At 46.1% G+C, this 16447-nt stretch overlaps 1 protein-coding gene across 2 annotated transcripts in view; it reads right to left on the minus strand.

Moving 5' to 3' along the window:
- Positions 1-1031: 1031 nt before the first annotated feature.
- The window catches only part of gpp (DOT1 like histone lysine methyltransferase grappa), a 48516-nt gene continuing 33100 nt past the window's right edge, over positions 1032-16447 (minus strand). Inside the window, exons 3-9 of one of the 2 annotated variants that reach the window (XM_033377137.1) lie at positions 12269-13443; positions 11612-12195; positions 11369-11547; positions 6631-10479; positions 6305-6562; positions 5654-6229; positions 1032-3318 (exon numbers count right to left, since the gene is read on the minus strand). In XM_033377137.1, coding sequence (XP_033233028.1) covers positions 2195-3318; positions 5654-6229; positions 6305-6562; positions 6631-10479; positions 11369-11547; positions 11612-12195; positions 12269-12547 — 6849 coding nt within the window. In that variant the 5' untranslated portion in view covers positions 12548-13443 and the 3' untranslated portion in view covers positions 1032-2194. Of the gene's footprint in view, positions 3319-3810; positions 4174-5653; positions 6230-6304; positions 6563-6630; positions 10480-11368; positions 11548-11611; positions 12196-12268; positions 13444-16447 lie in introns of those variants that run through there. The other variant, XM_033377138.1, reaches the window with a different exon arrangement.

Below are 16447 nucleotides of genomic sequence, written 5' to 3' on the forward strand. Positions count from 1 at the left end.
AATAATAATATGCAATAAATATTTGTTAAATATACATAATAATACCTTTTTAATGTTAATATGTGTGTGTGTGTGCTTATTAATGTGTTTTCTTTACTTCTTCTCACATTTTTTTCGCCGACATTTTTATATATTCTTTTTATTGATTTATTTTATTATTTTTTGTTTTTTTTTTATAAATTTTACATGTAAATTTAACTATTCTTTATTAATATTTTATATGCATTTTACATGACATTTTGTTTTAATAGCGCCAAAATAATATTCCATTTGCTACAACACTTGTTTTTCATTTTACTTCGTTTCGTTTCTCATTTCCGATTTCCCCGATTTTAGCTCGGACTCTGTATATAATGGGTATATGCCTATATAATATGTACATAATATATATATTGTATGTACGTATAAAAGTCGTGTGTACTGCCCCTTGAAGTATTTCTATTAGTTCCATAATATTGTTGGTTTTTTTTTAATCATTACTACGCTAATAGCACATTTGAAATTCCCTTTATTTGCTATATATATATTTTTTAATTATATGTTTTTTTTTTTCTTTTAATATTATTGGTATTATATGCATTCCTTTTTTTTTTGTTAAATGTTTATTGTTTGCTAATATATTTTGTTGGTGTTATGCTGGTTTTTGTTTGTTTTTTAAATGCTTTTTGTAAATCATTTTTTAATTATTGGTTTCCTGATATTTTTTGTTGAGTTCCTTCCCCGATTTCTATATATTATATGTATAATATATGTATGTATATATGTTGTATATGCCTGCTATAATAATATATATATAATATATATATATATATAAAATTGTTGTTATCTCGCTGAGGTGGAAAATTCTTTAATTAATAAGGTTACTTGTTGTTCTGTTGCTGCTGCTGTTGCTGCTACTGCATGTTGCATATTGCATATTGCATGTTGCTTGTATACATTATCTAATTTCCTCTACTGTTCAGTGTTTTTTTTTTGTTGTTTTGGATTTATTGTTTTTGCGATTAAAGTACACACCATCTTTGTTGCTGCTGTTTTTTTGAGCACTCCTATAGCACCCCATATTTCCCATATTTCTATTTCCATATTTGCATTATTAAAAAAACAACTTTAGAAAATAAAAAAGATATATGAAAAAAGTACCAAAAAAATGTGAAATTGTCTTGTGCCATATATAAATATACATATGTATGTATATATATATTATATATCGTTATAAAGTGCTGCTCAAATATTGAAATATTATTGCTGCCAAGTCTCTTAATGCAAAGAAAAAACTCTTGCTACTTTTACTTTTAATCTTTTACTCGTTTAATATCATATATTTCTCATATACGAATATTCGTTTTCGATTTTGTTGGAAGCAACGTTCTTTAAGGGCAAATCGGGTCACGGGTTCGGATTTCGATTTTGGAGGGGTTGGTCCCAATTCATCTTTCGTTTTTAAGAACAAAACCAAACACAAAACCAAAAGATGGAACAGAACAGAAGAAAAACAAAGGTTCTTTAATTAGTTGACAATTTGTTTTATTTCAAAATTAATAATAAAGGCAAAAACTTTCAACTTAGGGACAAAAAAACGTAATTAAACAATAAAAGAGACAAATAATTAAATACATAATAGTTGGTAATAATTGGTAATCGGTAATATAGAAAGTCAGTAACATTGTTCAATCAGCAAAGTTTTGTGGGGTTTCTCATATTCTCTCATTCTCGGGGGCTCATCATCATCATTATGATCCTCAAACTCTTCTCTTACAAAACTAATATGAAAAAACGCGTCTAGCCTAATTTAAAATGGTTTGCAATTCTCAAATAAAAACACACTAGATGTAGAAGTAGTAATAGTAGTAGTTGGGGGCGGGGCAGGATAATAACTGTATATAGTAGAAGGGGCCGGGCAGGTCAGAACTGAAACAAATGTGAGGGACGATTGGGTGAGTGGGCGGAGGGGGGCTATACAATAAGTTAACCATGCGGAAAAAACACAATTCATTTAGTTAAAATTATAAAAAACTGTTTAGTTTTCTTTTTTAAATACATACAATATAATCCACCACATCGTTCGTGCACATTCAAACAAAATCTGGCTAAAAAAAAAGCATGAAGCATTGCATACTTTTGTGGCGCATGGGGCGGTTTTTGGATTTAATTTCCTTTTCCATTCAGCAAAATTGAACTAAATTAGTTTACTAAATTAATTACTCGTTGTGGTGGTGGTGGCGTTATTATTATTGTTGTTGTTCGCCCCGTTCGGAGGGCATGTGGGTGGCAGCAGGCCGTCGCCCGTCTGACTGCGGCTGTCCAGCGACCAGTCCCAGTCCTTGCCCTTCGGCCGGAACTTGGATGATTTGTGATGGTAGCCGGCATTATGGTTGGCACTGTGGTGCGGCGATGATTTCTCTTTCGGGGATTTGCCCGATTTACCACCCATCATGGAGGCAACAACTCCTCCAACACCGCTGGCCGTGTCCAGCAGGGCAGGCGGTCCATTCCCAGCCGCATCGGCTGCTGTGGGCGGCGCACTCGAATTGGAGTAGGCCAACAGCTCGTCGCAATCGTACTCCCAATTCCGCTCGCAGAACTTCTTCTTGTAGTGTTTCTCCGAGCCGCTCTTCGACTTGCGCTGGTACTTCAGCGGTATACCCAGCTCGTTGCCGAGCCCCAAGGGGGCGTTCGCCAGCGGAGGCGTGGCCACACTGGCCGCACTCGGACTCGGGGTCCGTGGCAGGCCCACATCCGACAGCGGCGGCGAGTCAATGGCACTGGGATCCACCGGGGAGACGGTCTTCAGGGAGCTGCCAGCCGTGGACTTCATGCTGCTGTCGCTCAGATGATCCGTCAGATGATGATGCTGCTGCTGCTGCTGGGATGGCAGCTGCTGCAGGGGCTGCTGCTGCTGTTGGTGATGATGCACCATGTTGTGGGCACTGCTGTTGCTGCCGCCACTGCTGCTGCTGCTGCTGCCACTGCCGCCGCTGTTGTTGTGCTGCTGCAAATGATTGCTCAGATTGTGCACCTGGCTGCTGCCGTACAGACTGTGGCTGCTGCTGCCACTGCCGCCACTGCCGATCGGTAGCTCCAACTGCGAGGAGCTGGACGACGTGGACAGAAATGTGCGCACTGCATCCGAGTTGCTGCTGCTGTGCGTGATCCCCGAGTCCGGCGATGTGTTGCAGCTGATCGAAGCCGGCACTGTGTCCCCGTCAATGCTGCGCCGTGTCTTGTCCAATTCGGTGCTGGCAAAGGCCACCAGTCGATCGAAGCCAGAGCTCACGCGATGCTGCCAATGGGACTCGTCATCAGCGGCAATGACATCATCTGTGGGATACGGAAGAATCAGCGTTAGAATGGGATATATTTTATGATCTTAGCAGATCCTTGAGATCTTGGATTGTGAGGTGATTTTTGGATTCATTTTTGTTTTTAGGATTCGTCGTGTGTGCGTGTGCGTGGCCCTAAGCATAGTGTTTGTTTTTTTTTCGGTGGTACAGTTGCGTTGCGTTTTGCGTGCAGCGGGGGAAATGTTTTGTGTGTGTGTGTGTGTGAGTGGGTGGACACAAGGGGGTTTCTGTGGTGTGTGTGTGTGTAAGTGGGTTAATGAATAAACGAAAGAGAGTGGTTACGAAAAATGATAATTGAGAAATCAAAAGAAAATCATAAGTAAAATCATAATCGTTTAAAAGGAAAACCAATTAGCGGCAACAGAACTTACCTCATGCTCGTTAAAATTTTCATAAAAATTTGGGTCTTTTTTTTTTTAAATTACGGATTGTATATCTGTTTTTGTTTTTTGGCATATAAATTCTGTACTTTTTTTTTGTTTAGTGGGTAAATTATTAAACGCAAAAAATTAAATGTTTGTCTTTTTTCTGTCGATTTTTTCGTGTTATATGGGGTTTATCTTTTCCAACAACAAACATGTGTTTTAGGTTGTTCGAATCTCGAAAATCAATCGATTTCGATTCAATGGTTATTTGGGGGATATACTGTGGGAGCAACTACTACTACTACTATCGGCCAGGACATATCCATTCAAATTCAAATTCTGATTGTAATTCTGATTACTACTCTCATAGACGAGTGCCGATAGTTTCGTTGCGCCCGACAGAGTCGTGCGAAGGCGACGTCTGGGATCGTAATTAGTTATAGTACGTTGCGTTGCCAAATCGTTAACTGTATGGAGTAGAGCATAATAGAATAGGGATCATAAGGAGGGCTGGATAAGATGGTTTAGGGTTTTGTTTGTTTTCGGTATTACCAATTAAAACTTTGTTTTTTTGTTTTCGTTTAGTATAATTGAAAATTAATTATGCATATTATTTGTAATAACATTCCAGAAGAGTTTAAGTTTGAGTTTGAGTTCGATTTGGGGTTAATTTTGAAATTGTAATTTTTACAAAAGAGTTTTGAGTGTGGTGTGTGTGTGTGTGTGTGTGTGGGGTGTATATGTCTCTCGGATGGCATGTTATATATGCAAATATTTGTATGATTGATTTGGCATGACGCTTAGGATAAAGAGGTGGAAGGCGTAGAGGTGGTTTATACTATGCCAAAAATTATAGAACACATAGAAGACGCATGGGAATTGGAGTCACGATTTTCATCTAACGAAGAGCTTGACAGGGTAGCAGTTCTTCCAAAGAAGTAAGCAGTTTTTCTAACAAAAAGGGTAAGCAGTGAACGAGACGTTAAGCAGTTCGTTTAACCAAGGGAATGCGAGTGCTTTCTCTTCTTAAAATCCCATAAACAACTTTATGTGTTCTATAAACTTTTGATAGTACTTTTTAGCATGTTCGAATGTTGTTGGCTTTTGATTACAGTTGATTCTTGTTGTTGGTCTTTGGTTTTTTTATATATATGATACAAAAAATGTTGCTTTTGACTTGAATATTTTTTTGTGTGTGAAAAAGTATGACAAACCCGTTTAATAATCGTACAATTTATTCAGTATAATTATTCTATGGACTAACAAGAAAAAAAAGTGGGGGAAAATGTATAAATTTATAAATTTTGAATCATTTCTTTTTTAGTTTCTTTCAGTCTGCATTTTCTGCTGCACAGCTCTATTATTAAAGCAAATATAGTATATTTAAAAAAAAAATAATAAAAAAGCCACTCCAAAAATAAAAAAAAAGAATACAAAATTAAGCAATTGAAAAAACAGTGTAGTGCACTACGTGTAAATGGAGACAAAAACCAAGGCTACAAAACAACACACGCAACATTTAAGGAAATTTTTTAGTTGATTTTTGTTATTTTTTTTTTAATATTTAAATTTAAAAATAAGAATTGTATAATTTTGTGGTGCATAACAATGTGTGTGCGTGCGTGCGTGCGAGTGTGTGTGTGTGTGAGTGAGTGTATGTGGTGTCCAAAAATCAAGTGGAATCAGATTCGGATTTGGAGTCGGAAGTCGAGGAGCCCTCATCCGAGACCGACTCCTTCTCCGGTTCGACCTTCTTGATGGTTAAATCTTCTGCCACCCACTCGGCGTGGGAGGAGAGTCGTGTGGAATACTTGTGCTGATGGTAGAGGCGATTGTGTGACTTTTGTTTTTGCTCTTTGTTATTGAATACTTGTGCAGGCGGTGGTTGTAACGGATAGTGGTGTGCTTTTGGCCCTATCTCTTGGGATTGGCCCACATATAGCTTACCATCATCGGCGGCATTATTGGCATTGGCATTGGCATTGCGTTGCATTACCCCCAATGTGGGAGTGGTGCTGTGGCTGTGGCTGTGGCCGTGACTATGACTGTGGCCGTGGCTGCTGTGGCTGCTGCTGTTGTTGTGGCTATGACTGTGGCCATGGGAATGCCCCAAGTGTGCAGCGACTCTCAGATGCTGCTGCTGCTGATGATTGTGATGATGATGCTGCTGCTGGTGGTGCTGCTGCTGCTGTTGCATCACATGATGGGTATTCGTGGACAACTGCAGCGGTCGCTCATCGCCCATCAGGGAATTGATCTCCGGACTCATCAGCAGCGGCGGCTCCACAAGCATTTTCCCATTGTTAGTGTTGCTGCGTCTGCCGCACGACGAGGACGAGGATGAAGGCGTTGGCGAGGGCGTCGTGGCATCGTGTGCCGGTGGCGGCTGCAGCACCTGTCCCCCATTGGCATACAAATGGGCGTGGGCATGGGCGTGGACATGCGGCTGCTCATAGTGGGGTATCTTCGAGGGTCGCGACGGCTGATGATGCGGCGCCAAAGGAGAGGTTCGCTTGACCCCAACTAAAATTCAGAAATAAAGTTCAAAGATGAGCAACGGATTCTCGTGTTATTTGTGGCATAGATTCGACAGCTTACGCTCCACTTTGTGCGGTGTACTGCCGCTGCTGCTGCTACTGCTGCTGCCGTTCAAGCTCGCTGCTCCATGATGGATCGGATGGTGTAGATAGCTATGGGCGGGTGGGGCCTGTCCATAATGCTGCTGCAGATCTGCTGCGCCTGCAGACGGTGCCGATGCAGAGGATGAGGCAGCTGCTGCTGCACGTCTTTGTCGCTCTTCGGTCTCCTCTTTGTATTTCCTGGCACGCACATGATCTTGGAGTGAGGCAGCGAGACCTAAAGGAAGGATAAAGAGAAGGTTCAGTGAAAATGGATCGCCGCTGAGTATTCCCTGGAATACTTACCCTCCAACGGAGGATTGGCGCCATTCAGACGGGGTCCTCTCAGAGCTGCCGCGCCTCCTCCGGCTGCTCCTGCCCCTGTACTTCCGACGTTCTTGGTCTTTTGCTCATCGTGGAAGTACGCCTCAATGCAGCCCTTCATCTCCGCTCGCGGCAGTGCCACCGTTTGATACGAATCTCTGACAGAACGTGCCGGCGTGGGTGTGGCTGGCGCCGCCGTTCGACCGCCACTCTGTGGCGCGCTCTTCTGGACATATGCCACATGTGCCAGGGTCGCCAGGTTGCTGTTGTTGCTGCCCTGCCCGGCAGCGGCTGCCTGGGCTGCTGCTGCCCCACCGCTGGACACATAGTTCGTGGGATGTACCTCCTGCGACTCGTCCGACAGCGGCCGCACATGCACTCGCTCCGGCCGCTGGGCATTCAGATTGATGAGCAGCCGCTCATTGGAGGAGGCCCGCTCGTTGAAGGCCCTCTCCATGAACTGGGTCCCGCTGGTGCTCATATTGACGGCCGCATTGATGATCGTCTGATGGGAGATCTCCAGCGTCCGTTCAATCTCCCCATTCACCAGATCCCCAATGGTCTTGCCCGTGGGCGGTGGCGGCAGTCCCTGCGGCGGCGGTGTCGGCTGCGGAGTCACATGTTGATTGAGCTTCTCCTGCGACAAATGACGACGCAGCGCCATCTTGGCCGGCGACACTTGCGTGTAGTCCGGCTGCGAGGAGTTCGAGCTGGGACGACTGGGCGGCCGTACGCGGTACGCCCCGTAATCCGAGTTGGCAGAACTTGCTCGTGGCAGCAGCTCCATGTTGTGCGGCTGCTGCTGTGGCGGTGGCTCCACCAATTGATCGCGACTGCTCGAGCGTTGTAGAAGATTATCCGCTGGCGGGGCCTTGAACTCTTGCGGATGCGAATGCGGATGGTGGTGGTGATGGTGATGGAGATGCTGCTGCTGCAATCGATGTTGCTGCTGTTGCTGTTGTTGCTGCTGCTGCTGCTGATGATGCTCCTCCGCTCGCTGTCGCTGTGCCACATGCGCGGCCGCGGCCATCATGAGGGCATGCTGCTGTTGCTGTTGCTGCTGCTGTACGAGGAAATGCTCATAGCTGCTGGCGCTCACCGAGGCACGGCGTCGCTGGTAGCCCAAGTCCGCCGGAGTGGGTGCCGTTGGCTGTCCGGCCGCGTACAGCGCTGCCATGTGGGAGGAGACCGGCACCTGTGGCGGTGGCGGCGGCGGCACTGAGGCAGCGCCCGAGGATGGTGTATGCTGCTGCTGCCTGGCGGGGGAGTACTTGCTGTGCTGCTCCTTGGCTGCCTGATATTTGCCCGTGGGCGTGCTCTTGCCGCCATATGCCCCGTACGGGAGATTCGCGGGCGGTGGCGGTGCCGTCGAGGCCGTGGCCCCCGCTCCGGGTCCCGGCAGTGGCGGTGTGATGGGCGAAATGGTGGTATTCGCATTCAGATGCATCAATCCCTGGGTGGACACTGTAATGATGTTGTGCAGACTCGAGGGAGGCAGCTGCTGCTGCTGTTGCTGCTGCTGGTGCAGCTGTTGTTTGCTTCGCTTCGACACGGGACTCTGCAGGGGCGATGGCGAGGGTTGTGGTGGCATTTCCGGGGGTATGGCCTTGCTCCGCTGCTCCTGGTCCTCATTCAGGGCTGTCGTAATGATGCTCTTCAAGCGATCCTCAAAGTTTGCCACCTTCGGGGACTCCTGCTTGCGGGCGGAGAGTCCCGCCAGGCTCAAACCCAAACTCAGGCCCATTCCCATGCCTGGCAGCTCGCATTTGGGCAGCAGCGAGGGTGCCACCTGCAACTGTTGCACTTGCATCTGCTGTTGCTGCTGCTTCGGTGCTGGCATCAAAGTGCTGTCCTTGTAATGATGTCCTCCCGCCGCTCCCGGCGAGGATTTAATGCTCACCGAAGCCGCAGCACCGGTGGGCATTTGCGGCTCCTTGTTTTTGCCATTCAATTGGTACGGCGCCGCGCTGGTCTTTGCCTGGAAGGTGCCTGCCTCGATCTGCCGGCATGTCTCCACAATCTTCAGAGCCAACACCTCGGGATTTTCCTCCTGGATCTTGCCCACTTCGGGCACCTCGGGCCACTCCTGTGACCGCACGCGATGCTCGCGACTGCGTCGGGAGCCCTTGACGCCGCTGGCTTTGGGTGGGGCAGGATTCAAGGCAGGATTTGGGGCTGAAGCAGAGCCACTGCTGCCGGCGCTGCTGCTGCTGCTGCTTGTGCTGCTGCTGGCCAAAGTAATGTTTGTGCCTTGGGCCAGCAGTGAGGCCGCTGTGCTCCTGTCCTCGGCCGTCTTCTGCAGCACTGTCGTCTCCTGTTCGATGGTGGAGACTTGGGCGTACAGCTTCTTCCTTTGGCTCAGGGTGTTCGCTATTTCCTTGAGTACCAGCTCGTGGGCTGTCGTCTCCGAGAGCTCTGACGGCAGCTCCAGCTTCACTTTGCCATTGATGGGGCCATTGCCGCACAGCTTCTGGTATTCCGGCAGATTCTTCAGCTGTTTGCTAAGCAGCATCTTCTGCTCGCCCTCGTAGAAGGTGACCTCGTTCCTCATTTTGCTAACCGTGTGCTGCAGGTCCTTGTGCCTGCCCACAATCTCCTTGGCCTGGGCAATCAGGTCGTTCGGTGAGTTCACATTGATGCCCAGCTCGTTCATTCGCACCTTGAGCAGCGCCACACTGTCGTCAATGAGGACTTTGATCTGTTTGTCCAGCTGGCTGGCTCGGTTCTTCAGGCGCGACATGCGCTCCTGCTCCTGGGCAATGTTCTTTTGGATTTGCGGCAGATAGGCGTTCGACTTCATCACATCCATGAAGGACATGTACTGCGAGCGCAGGCACTCGAGCAGGATCTGCAGGCCGTAGGGGGTGTCCTGCGGCGCCGCTGGTATGTCCAGCTCCCGATGGGACATCGTTTCCGTCAGCAGCGACGTCAGCTGCTGGTCGACGGTGCCCGGTGCCGCTGGCAGCTTCTTGGCCGCGGAATCCTGCGTGGTGCTCAGGACCGTCTGCTTGTGCAGCGCATCCAGTCCCACGATCTTCAGGGACTTCCTGCCCCTGCCACCGGCCCCCTTCTTCATGCGTCCCTTGCGTCCAGGGCCGGCGCTGGCGGCACGCGGTGCATCCTCCTTCGAGGACGAGTCCTTGCTGGCCAAAGCCACGGCGGCGGCCGCCTCCGCCTCCCTCTGGGCCGCTGCCGCCGACTTGCTGGCAATCGCCGCTTTGCGGGTGAGCTTCTTCCGCTTCTTCTGCGTGGCAGCACGCGCCTGCCGCACACCCGTGACGCTGGTGTTGCCTCCATTGCTGTTGCTGTTGTTGTTCTCCTCATCGTCCGACTGGGAGCTCTTGCCCTTCGAGCTGGAAAAGTCGTACCACAGGCGTCGCGTCATGGGCCCGCTGCTGCCACCGCCGCCGCCGCCATTCGAGGCGGATGTGGTCGTTGTGGTGGTGGTGGTGTTGCCGCCATTGCCATTCGTTGCCTCGCCGTCGCTCTCCGTGCTGCTCTCCATGTCGAGGCTCCGCTGTTGCTGCTGCTGCTGCTGTTGTTGCAACTGCTGGCGCGTCTTGGAGGCAGCTGCTGTGGCGCCACCGCCTGCTGCTCCTCCTAGTCCGCCGCCGCTGACATTTGCCGGGGATTGCGATTGATGGCGCTGATTGATGGTCGCTCCTCCGGTGGGTCCGTTCGATTGCTCTCTTTCTCGCTGCAGATGATTGTTGTTGTTGTTGTTGCTGTGGTTGTTGTTGTGATTGTTGTTATGATGATGATGATGATTGTTGTGCTGCTGTCCAACGTTTGCCTCACGCTTGGCGCGATCACGTGTGGTGCGAACGGTACCTGAAGATAAGAGAGAGATCCTTGGATTAGTACATCATGATTGAAGGGAAAAGAACTAGCTTCTACACCAAGAAATGTATGCTTTAAGAAGATATTGCGGTTGAATTGTGATTAAAGACGATTTCGGGATTGATCACAGGATTTCGTGATTGACCAACGCTAGATAACCGATAGCCGTGATTGATCTTGAAGAAAAGTCACAATTTATGCGAATCTTGTGATTGAATCCCAAATTTAAATGATTTACGTGATTGATTGATTGATTAGGTTTATTTCCTGATTTTTGTGGTTGATTGATTGCTAGATTTTCTGATTGATTGATTTTGTGATTGACAAACACTATATTTATCCAATCCATGATTGATCTTGAAAGTTATACAAATTTAAGCGAGTTTCATGATTGATTTGTGATTGAAACGATTTTTGGTTTCGATTGAGTTTCTCATTCATTGATTTAATTGAGTTTGTGATTGACCCACATCAGATTAATGCGATATCCATGATTGATCTTCAAGAAAAATCAAAATTTAAGCTATTTTTGTGATTGATTTGTGATTGAAACCCCAATTAAAACTATAAACGTGACTGTTTGAGGTAGAAAATCAAATCGTGATTGAAAAATTGATACGATTCTGTGTGCTATTAATGCTTGATCAGATTTTCGTGATTGATCTTAAATAACTACAAAATAAAGCGATTTTAGTGATTGATACAAGTTCATGATTGATAGACTGATACGACTTTGAGAGTGATTGATTGATTAAACCAAAAAAAAACTGAGAAAAACTACAAAAAAGCTGTGATTCTGTGATTGTTTGGTGATTTATCGATTCTGATCCGCAATCCTTTTGTTAATCCTTCCGTCAGCCTCTTCTGTCAATCAACTTACCAACATGCTCGTGATGATCGTTGCCGCCTTTGGTTTTCAGCCGCTGAAAGTATCGCTCCAATATGGTGCGATCAATCACATGCAAATAATACGAGACGGGCTTGCAGGTCCACGAAACAGAGCCCTTCAGTGGCGGTATTTCGCTCACATGCATAATGGTGCCGATATCCGAGAGGTTTCTACAACAGAAAGGTGAACAAAGATTAGGATTAAAGTACTGGAAGGTCGAGAGTAATCTCTTACCTATCGGTGATACGAAAATTCAAGGGACAAAACGATTTGGAGGACACAACCCTGGCACCGTCGCGGAGATCGGCAAAACGCTCCTTCAGCTGATGATCGACCGTCGGGCCAAAGGCGAAATTATTCACAAAAACCAGCGTCGAGGAGGTGATCTTCTCGCGATGTTCGTCCACCAGGAAATCGCCCTTGATCAGCTTGTACTCGCAGTAGCGTTTGCCGAACCAGCCCATGTGCTGGCGAAAGAACAAGTCCATTCGTTCGGCATAGCGGGCGGGTGTGTCGGCCTTCTCGATGCCAATGCAAGTCTTCAGCGGAAAGGATCCGGCCATTTGGAGTACCACTTGTCCCACACCGGAACCGAGATCAATGAACGTGTCCTCCTTGCTGACGGTGACATGCTTGAGCATCTGCTGGACCAATTCGTATGACGTCTCGCCATAGACCTCCGGCGAGAAGGGCTCGTATTGGTTGAGTTTGTCCGGATCGAGAACGGCAGCATTGTAAACTAATTGCAAAATGTGTCTTAGAAGGCTAGGGTGAGCGAACTTATTCAATCGCTCGGCGGGCAGTGACGTTCCTTTTTCCTAAACATGGAAGATGGGTGGGAAAACCATATAATAGGGATCTTATGCATAGATATGGCCACGGGATACTTACCAATGCAACAATACTGTCGACGGCCTTGTTGAAGCGATCGACAAGATTTGTCATAGTCTTATAGCAGGCAGTGTCAATTTGATTGAGATTGATCTCCTCGAAGGCCGATTGTATCGATGGCAGATCATCGCAAACGAACTTAATCGTATCAATGATATCGATCCCATTGTCGTGCTTATCCTGTCCATGGCCTATTTGCAGGGGCCAGGCGTAGGCAATCGTTTCCGGGGAGCCAGAGGGCGAGCGCAACACCAAGTCCTTGACCTGCGGTGTTGCCATATTCCTCGTTTGCGTCGCCTCCCTTGTCTGCCACAGCCGTCGTTTGTTTTGTGGCAAGGGAGGATCGATTATCGATGATCGATTATCGCTGATCGCTGGTGTTAGCCGATGGTAGTACTGATTCTTGATGATGATCGAAATATTGGCCTAGGATTCGGATAGGATTCTGGTGTCGAGTGTGTGTGTGTCGTTATGTTACGTTTATGGGTTACGTTTAAGGACTACGGGCTATGTTTCTCTTTTCTTTTGTGGTTGGGTTTTTTTTTTTTTGTTGTCTTAGGAACAGTGGCAGCGTTGGGTTTAATAATGTATATTTTGGGCTAAGAATAATTATTATTTATACTCTTCTCTCCCTCTTTCTCTCTGTCTCTCTCTCTCTGTCTCTTCACGTAACGTTACGTTGCGTTACGTTTATTGTTACGTTATGTAGCTGCTCTTTAGATGCTGCTGCTGCTGCTGCTTCTGTTTCCTTCCAGCTCTTCTTTCGCCTTCTGCTATCCTTCTGCTTCTGCAGATCCTTCCTCTGCGACTTCCTCTGCCCGTTCTCTTCGTCGTACCCTTCTTCCTTCGTCCTCCACCTCCAGCAGCAGTGGCAGCCAGTGTTGGTAATGCCCCAAAATACAAAAGTAACTGATGATAGTTGCGTAATTTAATATTTTGCTGTATGCTAAGAAAACGATGCATTTTCCTCAATGTTCAGCAACATTTTCTTCATCGATAGGTTTTCGTCGTCTCCGGGAAATGCCTCCACTTTTTTCGCATTTAAAGATCGCTGCTGGCATTCCAACTGTTTCTTGGTTTCATTCCACTGCGTTCCAGGCTACGCATGGTTTGCCATTTACCGTTGTCATGCATTTTTTGTATGTACAAAATGTTTTTTTTTTGTTTGTTCGAGTCTATAATTAAGAGAACAAAAAGGAAGAAAAGACAGAGAACAATGGTAAATCATAAGTAAATCAAGGTTCCGTGATATGCGATAATCGAAAATTAAAAAAATAATTAATAAAACCATAAATTGGGGCTGATATTTGATGAATGGTAGCTTTAATGCGAAAATGTAGTCTACATATTATTGAAATGGGGTTTGCTGAGAATGCGGCGAAAAAAACGATTAACATTCTATATAAATATGATATGTGGAGCGATCCTAATTAAAGATGTCTATATGGAAACTATTTTAATGGTTAATCATTTTGTGAGAGAGTTTTTTAAGTTGTTTTAAGTTATTCATGGTGGAAAATCGGTTTATTCCGCGAAGAGAGACAATTTTTATTCTCCATATTCTATATTTTATCCATGCCAAAAAGGAATGCCTTATTCCATTCCAATCTCAGTATTCCCACAATACCTCCCCTTTTTTCTGCGTTATTTCACACTTTTCAGAGTTTCATTTTATTTTCAGTTCGATCTTAAAGCTTCTCTTCAAACATTTTACTGTGAAAAGTATCTTGAAAGTATTCCCACACTCTGGAGATTTTGCTACCCGAGACAAACATACATATATGTATGTATATTCCCACTACATTGATATGCAACACCTCTTTTCGTTCCCTCTATATTTTTGCAACAGGGTAAGGGTGACTTTCATATGAATTTTGTTGTTTTCTTTTTATATTATGCTAATTAGTCATTCGAGGCACGTTTCAGCGCAATGCCTTTGCCTTCTTCTTTTAATATTTTTTTTTTTTTTTCGTACTGTATTTTAATGTGATTCCATTATTTTTTTTTTTTTGGTGGGCGTGTAGACGACGTCGACGACACACAATGTGACTTCATTAGCATAAAACAACGTTGACGACAGCTTTCATTCATTTGAAAAACCCTCTATGAGGGTGGCGGCAAGCCGCAGAAAAATCAATATCCACCCCCTGTTTGGGGGGCGGGGGGGTGTGGTTAATATTAAAGAAATGAGACGCGGGCCATTTTCTAATTAAAGCTTATTGCAAAATAGGAATGTTTGGGCTTAAAAATGGCAAGAGCTTTAAAGCTTCAATAAAAATACACAGAGGAAGAGGGTTACAGGGGTGGAGAGAGGGCTGGAGAGGGGTGGAGAGAGGGGTAGAGAGGGTTAGAGCCAAGTGTAGCATTAAAATTTGTTGGCTAGACACAAGCGCCGCATTAAATTGAATGGATTTTCAACACACCCAAAAAGCCCCGAATCCACTCCGCACTCCGCAACCCGCTCCCTCTCTCTTTCTCTCTCTCTCTTCCTTTCATCTGTCTGTTGTCTGGCAGCACAAAAACAGAACTGCAGCAGCGAACAGTACCGTAGCGTGAGCACATAATGTGCTTTAAAGCACATGCTCTCCCACGTTCCGCTCTCCGTCGCTGGCTCTGGCTCTCCACGCTCACATGTACAGCACACACGTCGCTTATGGGTCCATGTATGTACCGTTATGTGGCCCTATCATTCTTGTTTATGCATGCACGTGCGCGCATCAAAGCCCCCCCCCCCCCCCCCCCCCCCCCCCCCGAATGTCGTCTGTCTTCCTTCCTCCCCCTCTCTTTCTCTCTCTCGCGCTCGACACCGACATTCGGATATCTGTGTATCCTGTGGGTGTGTGTGTGTATCCTGTCATATGTACAACGCTATGACAGCAGACAAAAGCTATGTATGCCCCATCAGGAGGTTGCCATAGCGGCTGCCTGCCACACCCCTCCAACGCCCCCGTACATATGCGATATATACGACGAATATGTAAACACATTTCGCCGGTCAACGAGACCACAAACACAACAACAACATCCACACACACACACACGCACACGCGTACAACATTTATGTATTGTTAATCAATATTCCGGGGCAATGAATGAATTTTATTTTAAGCATTTAAGAACGACGCATGTTTTTTGGTCATTCCACAATTTAAGAGAGAGTTATGTTCATTCGTGTCTCGTGTGGCATTGAAAGGAGGCATGAACTATGTGGAAGGCTTTACAGTACAGAGAAAGTGATTAAAGGGTTAGGGCGGAGGTAATTTAAGAGTTGGGAATCCCTTTCACGAGGAATGGGCATGAAGAAATGGGCAGAACCCTATAACACTGCTTCTGTGTGTCGCGCGTCATGCAGCAGCGCTCCTCAGTCGTTTGATCTTTGTATTTTTGAACTCCATTCAAACCCTGCCATCAATTTTCACACAACCTATTCGAAAAATGTCTCTCCTTCTTCTATAGAACATCCTCTGAGCCATGTATATGTCAGGGCTAATTGGCGGCAGCCAGACAGTGCCTTTGGGCATAGATTCCAGCCAGAGGCCAGGGCCATGGCCAAACACATTTATCAGACATTGAACCCCAAAAACAACAAGCAACAACAGCAGTCGATGGCAATAATTTGTGGTCATAACCGTAAATTGTGGACGGCTCGTTACGAACCGAAAATCAAAAAGTCAAAGTCATGTTCCATTAAGGTACAGAGAAAACCCCCAGACGGCAGACGACAAAGGTCCTGCGTCCTACCCAAAAATATATCCTTTTGGCATCAGGCTGTTGTCTAGCCAGAGGGGGGTCTCTCTGTCTGTACGTGTCTATCTCTACAACATTTCTAACGAAAAATCCATTGAAAATCATCAGACAGGCAGGCTGGCAGGCGGTGGGGCGCCACAAAAACCATGTCTGCAACAAAAAACGACTTTTGTTGTGTCTGTACTTGGTAGAAATTACGCATACGCAAAGGAAAATGGAGACATAGGAGATGGAGAAGGTTAGAAAAGGATGTTAGAGTAGACAGAGATGGGCCATGCTCCATAAATCAGGTACTTTATGAAAAGTGGCCACCCCCCATCCATCATTCCTGCGCTATCATTCAACGTTAACGCGTGACTGGCAATCAGTGGGAAAATGCAACAGCCATTGCAAATTGTGGCAGTAAAATGTTGCTTTGCTCCAATAAATAAT

Source organism: Drosophila pseudoobscura, chromosome 2 (genome assembly GCF_009870125.1).
Source record: "Drosophila pseudoobscura strain MV-25-SWS-2005 chromosome 2, UCI_Dpse_MV25, whole genome shotgun sequence".
Classification (NCBI taxonomy): domain Eukaryota; kingdom Metazoa; phylum Arthropoda; class Insecta; order Diptera; family Drosophilidae; genus Drosophila; species Drosophila pseudoobscura.